Here is a 20,038-nt window from a genome sequence, read left to right as displayed (position 1 = left end):
GTGTCCCTTTGATCATTATATATTGTCCCTCTGTGTCTCTCTTTACCTGTCTTATTTTGCAATCCACTTTGTCTGATATAAGAATTGCAACACCTGCCTTTTTTTTCTTGATATTAGCTTGAAGTATTGTCCTCCACCCCTTCACCCTGAGCCTGTGTTTGTCCTTGGGGCTGAGGTGTGTTTCTTGGAGGCAACAAATTGGAATTTGAAAGTAAAAACACAACACTGTTACTATTTACATTAGCGCTCAAAAAAGTGAAACACTAAAGTTTAAATATAACAAAATGTGCAAGATCTCTATGAGGAAAACTACAAAACTCTGATGAAAGTAATCAAAGAAGAACTCAACATGGAGAGACACTCCATGTTCATGGATAGTAAGATTCAATATTGTCAAGATGTCAGTTATTACCAAATTGATCTATAGATTCAAAGAAATCCCAATCAAAATCCCAGCCAGTTATTTTGTGGGTTTTGACAAACTCATTCTAAAGTTTATATGGAGAGGCAGAAGACCCAGAAAAACTAACAAAATGTTGGAGAAGAACAACAAAGTTTGAGGATTAACACTACCCTATCAGGAGCTCAGCTGAGCTGGGAGAGAGAGCTGAGCTGTCAGATGCTAGAGCAGCCAATTAAAGCAACAAGGGGCTGAAATGAAAGTAACAGTGCAGCCTTTAATCACTTATTGTGATAGTATAAGCAACAGGCTAAAACTGGAGAAGACATCAACTCCATTTCACTTTCCCCATAAAATGGCACACTAGTCAAGGGTCAAGTGAATCAGCACAGATGTGGGGGTTTCTCATTGTTGAGGGAGCCCTGAACAAAAGGCTCTGGCTGTTTTATGGACCCTGGGGTTGGGGAAAAAATAAGGAGGAAGGGCCAGGGTACTGAGTCCATGTAGGGATAAATATATTCAAGGTTTCCCACTTCTCCTCAATAAGGAAACCTCAGCCCAAGGCCTCAGATAAAGAGACCTGGAAATGAAGGCACTGAGCCCAGGAATGTGAAAACGTGAAGAGCAAGAAAAGCCAGAGGGGCCTCAGTCCTTCACAGCACCTGCCTTTAGAGATTGTAATACTTTGGCCATGTACCAAGTCTGGTGTGGGGAGGACAGCTGTCACCCATGAGGCCTGTTGGGTAAAGCCTTTGTAATTGCCTATGGTCAGCCCTGAGAAATCACACTTACGTCATGTGATCCAGCAGATCTGATAGTGCTGGAGAGATCCACGGAGGATATATGGAATTTGGGGCAAGCTCCAATAGAAGGGTCATACTGCAGACCCTTATATTCTGGAGCAAGGCTATGCACTTCGCCAGAGAGAACTACTGTTTGAAAAATAGCTCCTAGTGTACTACTGGGTCTTAGTAGAGACCAAACATCTGACGTGTTACACTAAAGTGAGTCTGCAGCCTGAACTGAGCATTATCAAGTCAACCAAATCATCAAGCTGGGCAGGGGCAGCAATGTTCCACTGTATATAGGAAGTGACACAGACACAGGCAAAGTCCTCTTAAATTATTTGAATAGGTGGTCTAGCCCTCCATCTCAGTCATCTCTGCTGCACTGATGACCACACTGATGCCCTTATTGGGAGTTCCTTATAACCCACTGATGGAGGTCTGGTGTGAAAAAATCAGAACTAGCCATAAAAGGACTGCTGTCATATTACAGCCGCACTTAGGAGTAACCCTGAATGACATTGGTGAAGGGAAATCTGCACTTGGTGAAAGAGCACAGAATTGTGAGACGGAATTTTGATTTTTCACTTTACGCGAAAGGAGATGTGACCTGAGATACAGTTATATACTGACACCTGGGCAGAGCCAAAAGTCTTATTTGGTGGATCAGGGCCTTAAAGAAAATAAGACTTCAAGATGGGCGACATAGAGGTCTGGGTAGATAATCTGTCGATAGACACTGAGAAGGTAGGCATGACACGTGCAAGTTTGTTTGTGTCTCACATTAATGCTCACAAGAGAACATGTCCCAGAGAGGAGGCTCTTGATAATCAAGTACACAGACAGTTGGGACTATGGACTTTAGCCATCTTACTGCCTCTGCTGATTGCTCAACCAGCCAACAGCAGAGGCTGATGCTGAGCCCTAGATAATGGTACCATTCCTGAGGGGGACCAGCCAGCCACCTGTTGGCAGATTGAGTACATTGGACCCCTTCTCCTTGGTGGGGGCATCAAATTAATTTACTGAAATTAATACATATTCTGCATATGTTCTGCCTTCCCTGACTGCAGTGTCTCTACTAACACCATCTGAGAGTTTACAGAATTCTGTACCTCTTGAAATGGTATCCCTACAACATTGCCTTAGAAAACAGGCACACTTGATGTCAAAGGAGATGGGAAGCTGGGCTCACGACCTTGAGAATCACTGATTTTACCAAGTACCCTAGCACCCAGCAGCAGCCAACCTAAAAAACAGCGGGGTGGCCTATGGAAGTCTCGGCTCATGTGAAGGCTTGAGGACAGCACCCTGCGGGGTTAGAGCACTTTCCTTTGGGATGCAGTATATGCACTAAACTATGGCCAATATATGGTCCTGTGTCTCCCCAAACTAGAATACATGAGTACGAGAAGATGAAGAAGTAGGAGTGGCCTCTCTCATCATCACTCTCAGTGACTCACTAATGGAATTTGTGTTTCCTGTCCCTGAAATTGTTGACTCTGTTAGGTCAGATGTCTCAGGTCCAGGGGTGGGGAAGGTACGGGGTTCCACCTAATTGGAAGTTGTGACTAATGCTCTGGAGTCACATTGGGTTTCTCATTCTAGCAGACAAGCAGGTTAAAAATGGAGTTAACATGCTGGGTGGGGTAATGAACTCTGATTACCAGGTGAAGCTAGAGTTGCTGCAGCCTAATGAATGCAGGGAGGATTATGTTTGGAACCTAGGGGAGTCAGTGGAACATCTCTTACCACTTCCATGCCCAGAATTAACTGTCAATGGGAAATTACAGTAACCATAATCCAACAGAGAACAGACAACACACCACGGCAAGATCCTCAGAGCCCTAGTACCCAGCCCCAACCCAATCAGTCCCATGGTGATTGTGGCTCCTGTCATCACTTCTAATCTCAGATGATGCACCATGTCACAGAGCATGGGATCAGGTGTCCCCAGCAACTGCCCAAATGTGCTTTTCACTTTCTCTGCCTCATCTCCCTTTCCCTACATTCTTACTAGTCTAGGATTGTACCTCCCCCCAAAAGATTAACGATTAAGCTTTGCCTCAGTTCTCTGTTTGCTAGGGAACTCAGGCAAAAACAATACTCTCTCCCAACTTCTATTCATAGTTCACTCAATCATTCTAAGGTTGTCCAATAAAAATTAGACATCCAGAGCTGTTCAACAGAAATGAATGTAAGACTCATATGTAACTTCAAAATATCCAGTAGTGACATTTAAAAAGTAAAAAGAAACAGGTGAAGTTAATTTTAATAATGCATTTTATTTAAACCAATATATTCAAAATATTATCATTTCAACATGTATTCAACAATTATTGAGATATTTTACATTCTTTTTTCATACTAAGGATTCAAAATCTATTGTGAATTTTATACTTACAGCACATCTCAATTTGAACACTAACTTTTGATCTGTATTCAATTTCATAAATTTACAGTGAAAAAGACTCACATATACAATTTGTTCCTAAACACTGGGAGACAATTCTCCACGGGTCTCTTCTATTTCTGAACATCTTGTGACAGAGGCACTGGGTACTTTTGTCCTGGACTATCTTTTAAAGGATATTTGTACCTTGAACAGCCCTAGAAGAAGAGCTTCCATGTCTGAGCTCAGGTGATCAGGCAGAAAGCGAATTCTCCATTCCTCCACCTTCTGTTCTGTTTCAGCTCTCGGTGGATTGGATGACGCCAATTCACATGAGGGAGGACAATCTGATTTACTCAGTCTACCAATTCAAACACTGATTTCTTCTGGAAACCTCCTCACAGACATACCCAGATATAGGTGAACCCGTTATCTGGGCATCCTGTAGCCCAGTCAAGTTGACACAGGAAATTAAGCACCACAGTGCACAGTCCAGTTAGTTTTGGCAAAGGTGCAGACTTGTGTGATCACTACTCCCGTTAAGATACAGAACATTTCAGCCTAGAAAGTTCCCTTGTGCCTCTTTCTAGTCAAATTCCCCCTGTCCCAGGTAACCACTGTTCTGGTTTCTATCACCATAGTTTAATTTTGTCTCTCCTTGAATATTATGCAACTAGAATCACATACTCTGTTTTTTGACTTTTGTTCAATATAATGTTTTCCAAATTTGTCATTCATCATTATTCTTGAAAGATATTTTCCTTGGTACAGAATTCTAGGGTGATAGCTGTTTTTTCTTCATGCATTGAAGACAGTATTCTACCATCTTCTGTTTCCATTGTTGCTGTTGAGAAATCTTTCATTTTTGCTCTAGTCTATCTGCCTGTTGTTTCTTTGCGGGCAATCTGCTTTACTTGCAGAAGGAGTGGCAGCTCTGTGCAGACCCCTCGGCCACAGGTGGGCTGCACACAGGCTGTGCAGAAGCTTGTAGAAGTGAGTTCAGGTGCGTGACCCTCCAGGCCACAGGGAGCTGTGTGCAGGCCATGCAGAAACTTCGGTTTCCACGTCAAGGGGGCTGCAAAAAGACTATCACCTGGTCAAGGCTGCAAGGTCACAGACGGATTGCGCTGAGGGCCTGTGGACGTTTACTGGATGTCCTCACACCCACACCAGCCCACACGAGGCACAGCTGGGGAGCCTCTTTTTTCCTGGAATATCCCTCCAACACCCTCAACTGAGAAAGCTTAACATGGTGTTCATTTTAAAGGAGACATGCTTGAAGGAATTCAGTTGTTTATTACAGAGGATGTATTGAAAGGTGACTTTGGAGCCTAGAAGCAATGAATAGAACTCCTGCTCCAATTAGATGTGTGTTAGATTGACTGTCTCTTTTCATGTTTGTTAGACTCGTTCCTATTTTACATCTCTGTACTAAGTTTGGAATTTCTTCATATCTTCCACTGCTCTAATTCTTTATTCAGCTACTATTCAGCTACTTTATTTAGACTATTCAGTGTCTACTGGGCTACTAAACCTTTCCTCTGAGTTTAAATTTCAATATTCTATCTTTCTATTCCTGGAAGGACTACTTTTGGTCATTTGTCAAAGCTGACCGGTCACGTCTACAGTCTCCTGCTCTGTACTCACATCTCAAGCCGCTGTCCTTTCAGCACGGTGCTGGGGAGGCAGGATTCTGGAACTGGATTACCCAGATTCAAGTCTCAGCCTCTGCCATTGGCTGAGGAGCCTCGGGTAAGTCATTGAGCTTCTATGTCCCCCAGTTTCCTCATCTGTAAAGCAGGGATAATAATATGTCTGTTCATAAGTATATGTTTGTTGCTAATAATATAAGTATGTAAGTAATAAGTATATGTTTGTTATGAGAATTGAGTTAATATATGTAAAGAATTCAGAACAGTGTTTGGCACCTAAAAAGTATTACATAAGTGTTGGTTACTGTCTTTTGTGACTGATATATATATATTTTTTATTGAAATCAAATTCACATAACATCAAATTAACCATTTAAAAATGTACAGTGAAGTAGCACTTATTATGTTCACAATGTTGTGAACTCAATCTAGTTCCAAGGTATTTTGATCACTCACGAGGGAGACCACATACCCGTTAAGCAGTCACTTCCCATTCTTTCCTCCCCCCAGCCCCTGGCACACATCAATCTGCTTTTTGTCTCTATAAATTTAACTGTTCTGGATATTCATATAAACAGAATCACAATATATGACCTTTTATGTGTCGATTCTTTCATTTAGCATGATGTTTTCAAAGTTCATTCACATTAGAGCATGTGTTAGTACTAGATTCCTTTGTATGGCTGAATAACATGTCGTTGTATGGATATACCACTATTTCTTCATTCATCTATTGTTCCCACCTTTGGCTATTGTGAATAATGCTGCTATGAGCATTCATGTACAATTATTTGTCTGAATATGTTTTCAATTCTTTTGGGTATATGTCTAGGAATGGAATTGCTGGGTCATATGGTAATTCTGTGTTTAACTTTTTGAGGAACCGCCAAACCGCTTTCCACAGAAGCCGCATCATTTTCATTCCCACCAGCAATGTACAATAGCTGCAATTTCTCCATTCTCACAAACACTTATTTTCCATTTTTTTAAAATTATAGCCATCCAAGTGGGTGTGAAGTGGCATCTTATTGCGGTGTTGATTTGCATTTCTATAATTACTAATGATGTTGAGCATCTTTTTCATATGTTTGCTGGCCATTTGTACATATTTTTTGAGAAACGTTTATTCAAATCCTTTGTCCATTTTAAAATTGAGTTATTTGTCTTTTTGTTGTTGAGTTTTAAGGGTTCTTTACATATCTGGATACTAGACCCTTATCAGATACATGATTTGCAAACATTTTCTCCCATTCTGTAGGTTGTCTTTTCACTTTGATACTGTCCTTTGACACACAGAAGTTTCTAATTTTGATGAAGTCCAATTTACCTATTTTTTCTTTCATTCCTTGTGCTTTTGGTATCATATCTAAAAATTTATTGCCAAATCCAAAGTCATGAAAATTTACTACTGTTTTCTTCTGAAAAGTTTTATGGTTTTAGAGCTTACATTTAGCACTTTGATCTATTTTGAGTTAATTTTTGTATATGATGTGAGGGAGGGGTCCAAATTCATTCTTTTGCAAGTAAATATCCAGTTGTCTCAGCACCATTTGCTGAAGAGACTATTCTTTCCCTCATTGAGTGGTCTTGGCACCCCTGCTGAAAATCAACTGACTACAGATGTATATGGATTTATTTTTGTACTCTCAATTCTATTCCATTGGTGTATATATTTATCTTTATGCTAGTACCATACTGTTTTGATTACTATGGCTATATGGTAAATTTTTAAATCAGGAGGCATGAGTCCTTGAAACTTTGCTCTATTTTTCAAGATTGTTTGGCTCTTTGCGCTCCTTTGCAATTCCATGTGAATTTTTAAATCTTGCCTTTCTGCAAAGAGACATTAGGATTTTGATAGGGATTGCATTGAACCTGTAGATTGCTTTGAGGATTATTACCATCTTAACAATAATAAATCCTCTAATCCATGTACACAGGATGTCTTTCCATTTATTTAGGACTTCTTTCTTTCAGAATGTTTCGTAGTTCTCAGTGTACAAGTTTTCCACTTGGTTGGTTAAATACATTCCTAAGTATTTTACTCTTTTTGATGCTACTGCAAATGGAATTGTTTTCTTAATTTTATTTTCAGATTGTTCATTGCTAGCTATAGAAATAAAACTGATTTCTTGTATTGGTTTTGGTATACTGCAACTTTGCTCAATTCAATTATTCGCTCTAATAATTTCTATTACCATTCCTTAGGATTTTCTATATAACGTCATCTGTGAAGATATTTTCACTTCTTCCTTTCCAATTTGGATGACCTGATATACATGTGTATTTTTTTTGCTAAGCAAGATTCGCCCTGAGCTAACATCTGTGGCCAATCTTCCTCTCTTTTGCTGAGGAAGATTCGCCCTGAGCTAACATCTGTGGCCAATCTTCCTCTCTTTTGCTGAGGAAGATTCGCCCTGAACTAACATCTGTGGCCGATCTTCCTCTATTTTGTACGTGAGCCACGGCTACAGCTCGGCCACTGACGAGTGGTCTAGGTGCAAGCTCGGGAACTGAACCCGGGGTGCTGAAGCAGAGCCCGCGAAACTTAACTGCTAGGCCACCAGTGCTGGCTCTGACCTGGTGTTTAATGTCTGAAATTTTTGCAAGTTGGATGGCTCCTACTCAAGGTGCTACATTCCTTGTACTACTTCTTCCTTTCTGATTTTTAACTATGAGCTATTATTTTCTGCAGAGTATTTTTTTGCTTCTGTCAGTAGCTGGTTGCTCTCATTTGGGACTACTTTAATAATGAAATCTTCTGCTAGAGTTTTCTGGGACCACCTGTATTGTAAGATTTAGGGCTGCAAATCTTCACAAACGCCAAACTACTATAAATTCTGAGAGGATAATCTCCTGCCACAGAGCGCCAAGCTTCAAGACATAGACTCCTTCCTGTATTAGGGATGGGTGTCTCCTATTTGACACCACTGTTTGGATGCATTCTGGACTTCGTCAGGGTCACAAAAACTACAGTACAGTTCACTTGGTTTTTCAAGTGTTTTCAAAATGAAAGCTGGTTTTAGTTACATTCTGCTTCCTCTTTGGGTTCCCAGTTTCAATTTGGTTTTGGCTTGAGGGTGCTCCTTTCTTTCTTGATTACTGACACACACAGGAAGCTGGTTTTTCCCAGCATGTCTAAGTGCCTTTTCACAGGAGAGTTGCTCACGGTAATCATCCATTACTGATAGAAACTGAAATGGTCACGCCACTCAGTGGTGCTATTTTACTTACAGTTAAGAGAATAAAGAAGGTTCCATTCATTGTATTTTTATGGTATGCGGCAGTTTTTGGTTTTCTTTCACTTTTGGAGTTAAAAATAAAGGAATACTTTTAGCAAAGTCTACTATTTAGCTCAGTCATCTATTAAATATCTGACTGATCAGGCAGTCATCTAGTCATTGAGGAACACAGCACAGCAAGAGACAAAATCCCTGTTTTCATAGAGCTTACGTTCTGGGGTGGGGTTGAGGAGGAAACAAACAGCGCCACACATAAGGGGGATAATACTGGTATGCCATGGTCCACTCTACGATGGCGGTGCTTTGTTGTTAGACAGTTGAGAAAATCCACTCTATGTTGACATCTGAATAAACCTAACAGTTAGGGAGGAGTCATATGGTGACTGAGGGAACTCTAGGCAAAGGGGAGAAATGGGCAAAGTTAAGGTGAGAGAAAGCCTGCTGTGTTCAAATCTCAGCAGGGGCCTGTGATTGAGTTGAAGGAGTCTGGGAGGTGGTGGGAGCAAACAGGAGTGATTAGAGATGCAGTAGTAGTGGTGGCAAAAGTCATTATAGCCTGTAAATCGCTTTTACTCTTCAATGAGACAGGAAATCATTAGGAGTTCTGGAGCAAAGTGATGACATGGTCCGACGTGGTTTACAAGGATTATGCTGCGTCGTGTGTGGGAAAGCTTACTGCCAAGTTAAAAAGCAGAGGACCACTCAGGCGGCTACTGCAGTAATCCAAGTGAGATGACAGAGCTTTAGACCATGGTGACAGTAGTAAACACAGTAGATTCTGAATAAAGTTTAAAAGAATTGACAGGACTGCTGTTTAACTTGGAAGTGGAGTTGTGAGAAACCAAGGTGGATGCCTAGGTTTTGGGCCAGTGCAACTGAAAAAAGGTTTACATTTACGGAGGCCAAGACGACGTAGGGGTCTGTGTGTATCTGTGTGCAGAAATCAAGTCAGTTTTAGACATCTTAAAAATACCCTTAAGGATAATGAATAGGAATCTATATAGGCGTTCAGGAGAGATGGCTGGGAGGTCGGCAAACGACATGGTTAACTGAGTTCTTAAGCAACTACAGCATGAAAATACTCCACTGTTTGGCTTTACTTGACGCTATTCAAATCTGATATGGTAAACAAGGCATCGAGGTTACAGAGATGCAGACAATAGTATGGAAAAATTTAAATTAGTTATTTCATAAAGCCATTTGCTACAATGTAGGAAAAAATTATGAGGGCTCTTAAAACTGATTTCATCCAGAAATAGTGTACTTCTTATAATTGACAATGGGACCTTGACTAAAACACATTTCACACAAAAGAGCAATTATCAGAAACACTATACCAGAATTAATCACAACAAGTTCTTCAAAATGAGGCAAGGAGCGAGCAGTTATAGGGTAGCAGGAAAGAATGAAAAATAGTGATAATTACTGGACACCTAAAGAAACAAAATGTTCAGCCAACTTCAGTTTCCCCAGCCTTTCTAGAAAACTTTAGTTTTGATCTTTTAACACAGATGCTCCTTAACACTTTTTTGGGGGGTGGGCTGTCATGTTTTTAAATCCTAGTTTCCAAATACCTTTACCATTTATTTTTCCATTGCAATGGGAGAGTACAGTTTTAAAAGCTACCTTAGAGTATGCTTAATAGCTGTCAAATTCACTGAACACTGCAAATATCCTTGACATCTTTTCACTCAAGAAAAAAAAGTTTCGTGTAAGGCTAAAGAATGACGCCAGGGTTCAAATCCTTGTTCAGCTATCTAACCAACACTTAGCAGACTTTTGTACCTGGCTACTCTTTTTAAATACTATTTGGCCATTGGCTGAACTATATATATCTGAATAAAGTTAGATCTTATAAATTTGAGTGTCACTGTTAGACTGTTAGTCAAATTAGTTGCAGACCATTACTGTATCTTAAATAGGTAAATCAACCTACAGTATTACTCCTAATTCAAAGTATTACAAATTGTCAGAAATTAAAAATGCAATACTCGGGCATACAATCTAAGACATTCTCTTATAGCCATGACACAGCAAGAATTGTAAGAGAACTATAGGGTCCAATAATTACTGCTGGAGTCTGTTACGAGGCAGACCTTGGGAGCCTTCAGCATCACCTGAACAGGCTTGGGTTCCACCCATTTTTGAATCAGGCGGCCTAGATGAAGTCTGGTAATTTCCATTTTCAAGAATTTCTCAAATGATACTGATACTGCTGGTCTTGGGACCACACTTTGAGGACCTCTGCTCTAAATTCTTTATAGACCATAGTTCAGTTATAACTGCTGTTCCAAGAAGTTCAAAATAGAACTCACATAGTTAAAACTGTGGATTTCACGTTAGCTGGAATTACCGAGTAAGACGAAAGTGTCTTTAAACAGACTTTAATGGCAACAATTCCTTTAAGCTCAATTAACCTTAACTATTACAAGTATAATGCAGATGTCACTATTAGACAGTATTTAGTGACTTGCATTGGCTTCCTCATAAAATAGAAAACAAATTCACTTAGAAGTGTAATCAACAATCATTTAACAGTTTTGTTATGCCAACACAGAACATGGCTAATGAGTCACTGCAAAATCACTAACACAGCATGATCAGTATCTGAAGCATATTTCAACTAACCATTAAAAAACTGAGTGTTTCACTACCCCTGAGACCACTAGTTAACTGTGGTTCATACTTTAAAAAACTGTGAGTACACTCATACAAGAAAGCAAACTAAGTTTTTTCTTTGATCTGATAAGCACATTGCAAGCTTGCCCAGAACAAAAACGAGTCACTAAAAACTCATTAATAGGTCCACTGCACTATAATTCTCAAAGGTTAAAAGAAACTAAGTATTTAAAATTTGAGTTTATGCATTAAGACTGAAAACACATAGCAATAATCAATTTTTAATCTAATATTCACTTCAGTCCTACATATGGCACTAGTAACATATATGGGTAAAAATTATTGTATTCTTTTGAAGCTGTCATTAGAGATGATCTCAAGTCTAGTGTCCACACATTCAAGAATGGTTTTCCAGGTAGATGCTTTACTGCTCTCTTAAGCCTGGAGAAGCCTTTGACCTAAGAAATGTTGTAGAAAGCATCAAGTCAAAAATCTAGAGAACTGGACACATCCAATCATTATGACAATGGTTTAAGAACATCATCTTCATAAATACTTAGGGGTTGTCTATGGCTAAAGGTCAACCTGAAAGCCAGTTCGGGATCCAGAAGCTCTGACAAGTGTTTTTCACTCATGGTTGGCTTTCAAGAAATGTTATGCCTAGTAAAGCTGTAATTTTGAAAGTCTAGGAGTCTCAGAAATAATTATCTTGAACACAGAGCCAAAGAACAGTATTTCTTACCTTGTGGAACAGCATGTTACTAACTTGTAATTTGTATTATGAATCCAAAATAGTTTTAACAGTATGACATCTATCCTTAAGGAGTCATTTTTTAAGCAAAAGATTAAAAAAAGAAATTCACTCATTGGAAAATTGTATAGCTGGACTGGTATTTCTCAATGAAATGCTTATTACAGAATTAAAGCCAGAACATCTTTGGAAGGCATGCATTTCACCTCCAGGTTAGAGAAGAACCTTAAGTCAATAAATCATGTCCAAACTACATATTAAAATGTTTATAAAAATCAAGCTTTAACATTTATTTTTATCTAGCTTTCCACATCTGTGTGCAGACAAATAAGATTGCACATAAGTATAGGCAGTGCAAAAATGTGGACGTGGAGAAAAGTCACAGATGTACTAGAAATCAAACACAAGATTGTAAGAAAGCAATGGACAAATCAAAGTAACTAGGAAAAGAAGTAAAACTTTAAGGGTCAGAATTAGGAAGGGTGAAGAATGATAATGCCCTCGTTACTACACAAGTTAAATTAGTGGCACAGATAGCACTTGTCAAACAAAAATAATCCAATAGCATTGACTTTTATTCATTCATGTGAAGTCACCTGAAATGAGACCTGCTGCATTTAAATGCTCATTCATGTCAATGGCTGAACAAATCCATTTCAATGGATACTCAGTATCCCACACAGTTAAGTCACTTCAACACAGCCTCACTGACAACTCCCACACTGAAACAGTACTTTATTTTGTAAATTTTGACCCATTATTACTCCCATGTTATGGTTTTTTCAGCTGTCAAGCGTACAAGGTGAAGAAAAAATTTAGTCAGATGAGGGTTGCACGTGAAAAATAAATTTCTTAAACTCCATATACATGTTTCAAAACTGCTGGGTCCCAATCCATCTATGAACTCCAGGGCTGCCAGTATCATGTGCAGCATACTAAAGCTACACTATCCAAATAGCTTATATTAATTCTGCATAAATCAGGTCAATCAATGTGTCAACCTGTAACAGACTGTGCACTTTTAACTGAACATGGCAAAATATTCACTCTTTTGAACTTTACATCATCATTTGATGTCAAACAATGAAGCAAATCCCAACAGTATATACAAAAACGCTTTGCATTTACAAAAGATTGTTTCCCATATCGATTAATCCAGGCAGCTAACTCATTGGTTTATGCAACTTTATTGAAGAAAAATAAATCAATTACTAGCAGAGCTATTAGTTGATCACTCATCCATTGACAACTTGCATCATTTATTCAGTGCTTTATTAAACAGTGTATTGGAAGATAGATTAACTAATAGCTCCAAGCCTCCTAACAATTTAAATGAAAATTACAAAATGTTTGAGACCCTATTTTGGAATACAAAGGGTGTTTGACTTCCAATTTCCATTCTCTGTAGAACAAGAACAGGTCATTCCTTTATTGACATGCATAAAATACATCACATTTTCTGTTCTGCAGATGCTATAAATTCAATACCAATTCTCCAGCCACACCAGTTATGAGCATAAAGTATATCATGTAACCTCAAATCTCTAACAGTGGAAGGCTTAAACAATAATGGATGCTGCTAGAATAATGCTGCTTCCTTTGATGTGACAACTGAACATCCATCTCCCCCCTCAGATGATTTCTTCAGCATGTTAGAGCAGTGAGGAATGGTTTTAGTCTCATAACCAAGTTAGAGTGAAGACATTGGCCACATAATACACATGCTCCATTTTTTAAAAAATTCTGAATCTTGGGCAACTGTTCTCTTGTAACTACTTTACAGTTTCTAAAAGCAGTTATTGTCCAAAGCTGGAAGAACTTAAGTCTTCTCAGATGAGCATGTGAATGAATGGAGGGAGGTAAACAAAAAATAAAATTAAAAAAGATGAGGTCTGATAGGGGAGCAGCCGGATAAGAAAATCAAAAAAGGAACAGTAATTTAAAGTTTATTCCAGCTATAATGCAGGTTATTCTGACTTTAAGGAAGCATCACATGGCATACTTCTGAGTCCATTCCCGAGATATTCTGTTGTACCTGTAAATAAAGAAGATGTTATTTTAAAAGCTAAAATAAAGAATTCTTAATACTTAAAAGGGAAGGAAAGATTTCTATTGTATCTCCAGACTCATCATGGAGCCATCTCTAATGGCTATGGTTAGAGTAAAGCCAACGAGAGAAAGCACTGGGACTCAGAGCAACGTGGGAAATGAGAGCCTTACGCTTCCAATACAGTGTGCCAACACACTGAAAGCAGTATTGTAATATACACAATCAAGTGGCACTGAGATTGGGGAGGCTAATAAAAACCAAAAACCTTTTCTCTCCCTACCACTGAGCTAACAGTCTATCAAAAATTCTACAATTAGTATCCATTCCAACAAATTTTAATGATTAAAAACTTATTTTACAGTTCATCATTGACTCACATCAGTACAACACACACATTCTGTAAATCCATAGAAATTTCCATCAAAGCCAGAACCAAACAATAAACTGAACAATTTTATCTGAATTCTAGACTTTGAGAAGTTACTTGACCTGACCTGGGTAAAACCAGGAGAGAAAATACCTGAGACTTAGGCATAGGCAGAAGACTGAGATACTGGTGAGGGTGATAAAAAGAGTAGCAGTTTTTTTTGGGGGGGGGGGAGGGGGGCGCGTGTAGTACGGTTAATTAGAACCACATGTGTTACTTTTAAAAAAAAAAAAAAGTGCAGTGATTGGAGCTGACAAGCCTGACTTGAAACCTGACGAAGAGGAGCCTCAGAGTACAACTGGGGGTAACTCTGTTTAAAAAAATCAACAGGTAATTCACACATGAGCAAGGTTATTCATTACTGACGAAGATCACTAATATTGATAAATGCTATCAATTTCTCCCTGTATTATACCTGTGTCATAGGCCACTTACCAACAAAAAATAGTGATAACCTTAAGAAATGAATATACACCAAAGAGCACAGGAGAACTTTTAGATTTATTACACTTTGAACTTTGTAAAATATTAACTAGCTTCATTTCAAACCAAGAACTAAACATAAACATGGTTCAACCACTTTTCTAAACTTTAACATATAGAAGTTTTTTCTACCAATTCATGGTTACCCTATTTAAGGACACCCTCTCAAAAACCCAGGACTTTAAAACAAAGGTTTTATTTAGCATACAGGGAGCCACAAAGTATAGCTGACACTAATGCATGCTTGTCAGTAATGAACATTTAGTTTAGATGCTTAGGCTTAATTATGTGTTTTTCCCTTACATTATCATCTCTTGGCAAAATATGAACTAAATCACCACATTCCGTATAGTATTGGTATGAAGTTTAAAATACATCAATTTTAAAACTAAAATTTAAACACCAAGGTAGTTTGAAAAAGATACTAAAATGTCCATTTCTTACTACTGCTATGTAACTAGTACTATTTTGCCATGCAAAAATACTCTCAAGCAATGACTACCGGGTATACTTTCACGCTAAACAGATCAAGCAGTTAAATGTACAGTTTCAGAAACTGCCACATCCGTTACCTTTGGTTGGTTAGTACAGTGCCTTACAGCATGCAGCACCCAAGTGCTGACAGTACCATGAATAGCGCACCGTAGAGTGCAGATCCTCTTACCCTACAACATAGCGTATTTCTCTGTCCACTCTCTTGCTAACCTATTGTACCTAATTGGACAAGTATACTTAGCATTAATTATAACACACAAAAGTAATAAGGATGAAGTCGTACACAAAGATAATTCAAGTATTTCAGAAATTCAGACCAAATTTTTACAAAGTATGTACACCAATATTTGTTTTCAAAAACATACTGGGGTGGGGGAAGAAAAACTTGCTTTCTTCCCCAAAACTTAAAGTGACAAAATATGGACATGTGAGGAAAAACAAAACATTTCAGAGGGGTCTATTTTGCTATCACATAAACTAAAACCTAGTAATTTTTAAAAGCAATCCCATTTCAGTAACTAGCTTTCTGCACATTTCAACTATTATCTTACCAGAAATAAGCATCAAGTCCTCTTGGCATTGCCACACCTTACAGCACAGCATAAGCCTAACTCATTAAGAAAAACCATCTTTTATATTATTTCCTTAAACTACATCATACTTACTTATCTCTGTCTGTTTTATAGATCCGTGCAATCTCTGGCACTAGGGGGTCATCTGGGTTTGGATCACATAGCAGTGAACAAATGGATAAAAGAACTGCAAGAAAACAAATGTCTATTACCAAACATTGGGAATTTGGATAAATAAAAGTGTATTTAAAAAACACACTATAAACCTCAATCTATCTTAATCTCAATGAGACAAAGCTTCTGGTAAAAAGGAATGCTAAAAATAGAGCTTTGCGGCCTCAAGTCAGTTTAGTACCAACTAGCTATAAAAATACTGCCAAACTCTGAAGTTCTGAGATAGTCAAATGATGCCATATTGTCTATTATTTTTTTAAAGAATTAAGTGGCACTAGAACTTAAGTCTGAGGGGAGAAAAAAACTTTAATAAGAATATCCGAGGAACATCCACGCAATGTTACTCTTGGCTGTTAGACCTGATGAAAAGTTCATTCTCTGCCCCGCCTTTAGGGAAGTCTCACAAAAATTCCCAACTGCTCCACTGACTTTGTGTTTTGTCTCCTTAAATTTGTAAGGTAGAGACCACAACCCCAACAGGATTGGTTAAATGAAACACTGCCGAGATCTCCATTATTTAAGGGGATCCTTCAACTTCAGTTCTCACTCTGACCTGTCCAACCACGCATCACAGAGCATGTATCTAACTCATTCTGAATGCCTGTTATGTGCCCGACTGTGCAAAGTGTTGTAAACTTTAAGATACAGAAGCTTGAAGTGGTTATGACAATCTTCAGATGAAGACAAAAAGCAATACCATAAAGAAGACAACTCTGATGTAATAGATTACAGCAAATCTAATTTTAAATCCAAGTGCAAGGGGGGAAGATATAAAACTCAACCCAAATTTACAGAAACATAGTGTTCAGTACTATAGTGCATTCCCAGCAACGGTTAAAAAAAAAAAAAAATTGGATCCTAGGATTAAGATATTCTTAATACCAGGTTATCTGGTGTCAAGAGAGCCTGATTTGAAACGAAACTGCAACATATCCAAGAGGGTGAAAAACTGGTCTAAAATTATGTCACACTTGGGGCTGGCCCAGTGGCATAGTGGTTAGGATCACGTGCTCTGCCTTGGCGGCCCAGAGTTCATGGGTTCAGATCCTGGGCATGGACCTTCTGTGGAAGCGTCCTACATACAAAATAGAGGAAGATGGGCACAGATGTTGGCTCAGCAACAATCTTCCTCAAGCAAAAGGAGGAAGACTGACAACAGATGTTAGCCCAGGGCCAATATTCCTCACCAAAAAATGGTCACACTTGAAAGAACTATGGCAGCATTCACTCAAATTGTTTGTCTAGTCCAATAAAAGTTTGGTAAATGCTACACCACACCGTTAGGAAATGCATTGTACAAACATGTGAAAAGTCTCTATGATGTCATGCCTTAAAAAAAAAATTTGTTTCACTATGCATTTACCATACTCACGAAAACTCTAAGATTTTTTTTAACACTATTTTTTTAAAGAGTGGCACCTGAGCTAACATCTGTTGCCAATCATCATCTTTTTTTCTCCTTCTCCCCAAAGCCCCCCAGTACACAGCTGTATATTCCAGCTGTAGATCCTTCTGGCTGTGCGATGTGGGGCACTGCCTCAGCATGGCCTGATGAGTGGTGCCATGTCTGTGCCCAGGATCCGAACCAGTGAAACCCTGGGCTGCCAAAGCGGAGCAGGTGAACTTAACCACTCAGCCATGGGGCTGGTCCCTAAGATTTTTAAAATAAAATACTATTAACTATTCTAAGAAACAATTTGGGGAATGCTGAACTAAGTATTCAGCCAGAAAATGAGAATGGGTAGGGTTAGCTGCTATCCTCAAATATCCGACATACTCATTATCAGCAACATTAAAAACCTAATTTTGTGTACCTAAGGAATGCTAGGCCAATAACCAAAAACTGAAAATTACTACCAGGCTGACTTCCTTCCTATTAAGTCGTTTTGAGGTAGGTGATTTTATCTGTGACGTAAAAGCCACTAGAGTCATTCAAAAAGGAGAAAGAGAGACACTCCATCTCCATCTTCATATTCATGTGAAGACTGGACAACCTATTAGAGACATCATATAATGGATCCCTATTTAAAACTGAAGAGCAGAATTGATCTAGAGACATTTCTAAGACTTTATAATTTTAGACTGTTATTAGGTAGAAACAATCTACCATGTTCAGACAACACCTAACTAAAGATTTTTCTTTTCACAAGGCTTCTTATCAAAAAAGTAGTAAACACAGGAAAGCAAAATCAGAATTTTCCTACAATGGAAACCTCAAGATTTAAAAGCTCTGTTAACTTTAGGTACCCATTTTAGAGAAAAAGCAAGTACGTAAGCGTGATGTGCAAGTGGCTTGGGATTGAAAAATACCACAGAAATCCAATGAAATAAACTTTGCTATATTATTATTTGCAAATAATGCCCCAACACCTTAATTTGAATTTTAACTTCTTCCAAGAAATCTCTGCAACAATACTGGTAAAAAAAAAAAAAAAAGCAAAAATGATATAACTTCTTATTCCTTCCCCACCTCTCAGCAAAAAAGTTAGCATAATAAAGACTCAGGTATAAGTAGGCCCCCAAATGAAACTTCTTTGACTATCAGTAAATCAAAGCAGTTCAAAACTCTCTCTAAAAGTACTTTACCTTTAGAAATAGTTAAAGCAGGAGACCACTGTGATCTTAGAATATCGAGACAAATGCTGCCATTACTGTTAATATTTGGATGATAAATTCTTGTTGTAAATGCAACCTAAAATAAATGAAAGACCTTTAGGTATTTTTCCCAAATAAAGACAAGCATCCTAAAACTAAGTAGAAGACTTTTCAAGGTTTAAAATATTACCACAATTTTTAAAAACCAAATGGCTAAAACCTAACCTATACACACAAAAGCACCAATAATTACAGAAACTGATTTTTAAATTCTGATCAAGATCCCTACAAGGCTCCCTCCTTAAAATGGAAAACCTAACTTTGGCACAAAAGTTTTATTCAATGATATGGTGGGATGTTCTGAAGGTTAACTTTGGCCCTACCATGTCATGAGTGATCAAAAAGAGTAATTTGAAAGGCATTTAATTAACACTCACTAAAAAATAAGGAACTTCTGTACGTAAACCAAAATTTATAGTCCAGCTCACTTAAGGTATCAAGTTACAAAGGATGTACTTGAGTCTGCATTTCCACTGAATATAAAATACAAACTTGAGTATCACAAAGGTGTTTCATCTAAAGTGTCATATTGCACCTATAAAATTATTGTGAAGATGGTCACAGTGCAGTGCCATTGTTTGATGCATATTATCTCCTATAGTTATTCATATACATTTAATTTATGTCAACTGCTCTGAAAAGTCAAAGACCATATGCTTTTAATACCTATAAACCAGTTCCCTCCCTGCATTAAGCAATTCTAAGTTTTGAAAGATTTATAATCCAAATCTGTATAAGCACAATAAAGGGAGCAGGGGGGAAGCTTCCACACAGTGTATCTGAGCCTCGCAACATTAAGGATAAAGCAATTCTTATCTTCATTTTACGAAGTTCAAAACCAGGTCGAGCTGCTCTTTTAAAACTAAAGGCTAAGAGTAAGCCTTCTACATCAGTGACTCAATTCAATAAATAAATATATTCAGTCTCAAATTTTCTTATTCACTATATATACTACCAATTTAGCCTTAACTAGGTAGAACCCTAATTTCTAAAAATGTTCTATTCCTCTGAAATAAAGCATAAATCTATACTAAAAAATTTTAGGGGGAAATACTTGCCTTAGGTGGTTTGAAGGGGTAGTCTGTAGGAAAATGAATTGTCAAAAAGAATACACCACCTTGGTATGGGCTGTCATTCTGTGAAAAGAAAAATACGCTTAATTGACACTTAAAAAATTATTGCTAAATAATCCATATAACATTTCTATTTTCTAAGCATTTCTCTAATATGAACCAAAATTACCTATTTACACTGCAATAAAAATTATTCCACAATTCAATTCATATTAATGGGAAAAACAATCAAAATTTACTATAGATCAATAAACCATAGTTCACTTAG

General features: G+C 38.0%; 1 protein-coding gene across 7 annotated transcripts in view; it reads right to left on the bottom strand.

Moving 5' to 3' along the window:
* Positions 1–12,395: 12,395 nt before the first annotated feature.
* Positions 12,396–20,038, bottom strand: part of UBE2D3 (ubiquitin conjugating enzyme E2 D3) — a 29,995-nt gene continuing 22,352 nt past the window's right edge. For 6 of the 7 annotated variants that reach the window (XM_046655872.1, XM_046655869.1, XM_046655875.1 and 3 more), the window contains 5 exons: positions 19,756–19,833; positions 18,629–18,734; positions 15,962–16,055; positions 15,466–15,515; positions 12,396–13,876 (listed from right to left, as the gene is read on the bottom strand). In XM_046655872.1, the coding sequence (XP_046511828.1) occupies positions 15,467–15,515; positions 15,962–16,055; positions 18,629–18,734; positions 19,756–19,833 (327 nt within the window). In that variant the 3' untranslated portion in view covers positions 12,396–13,876; position 15,466. The remainder of the gene's footprint in view (positions 13,877–15,465; positions 15,516–15,961; positions 16,056–18,628; positions 18,735–19,755; positions 19,834–20,038) is intronic. The other variant, XM_046655873.1, reaches the window with a different exon arrangement.

Source organism: Equus quagga, chromosome 3 (assembly GCF_021613505.1).
Source record: "Equus quagga isolate Etosha38 chromosome 3, UCLA_HA_Equagga_1.0, whole genome shotgun sequence".
Classification (NCBI taxonomy): Eukaryota; Metazoa; Chordata; class Mammalia; order Perissodactyla; family Equidae; genus Equus; species Equus quagga.
Note: the sequence above shows the minus strand (reverse complement) of the source record. Positions and strands in the feature narration are given on the sequence as shown.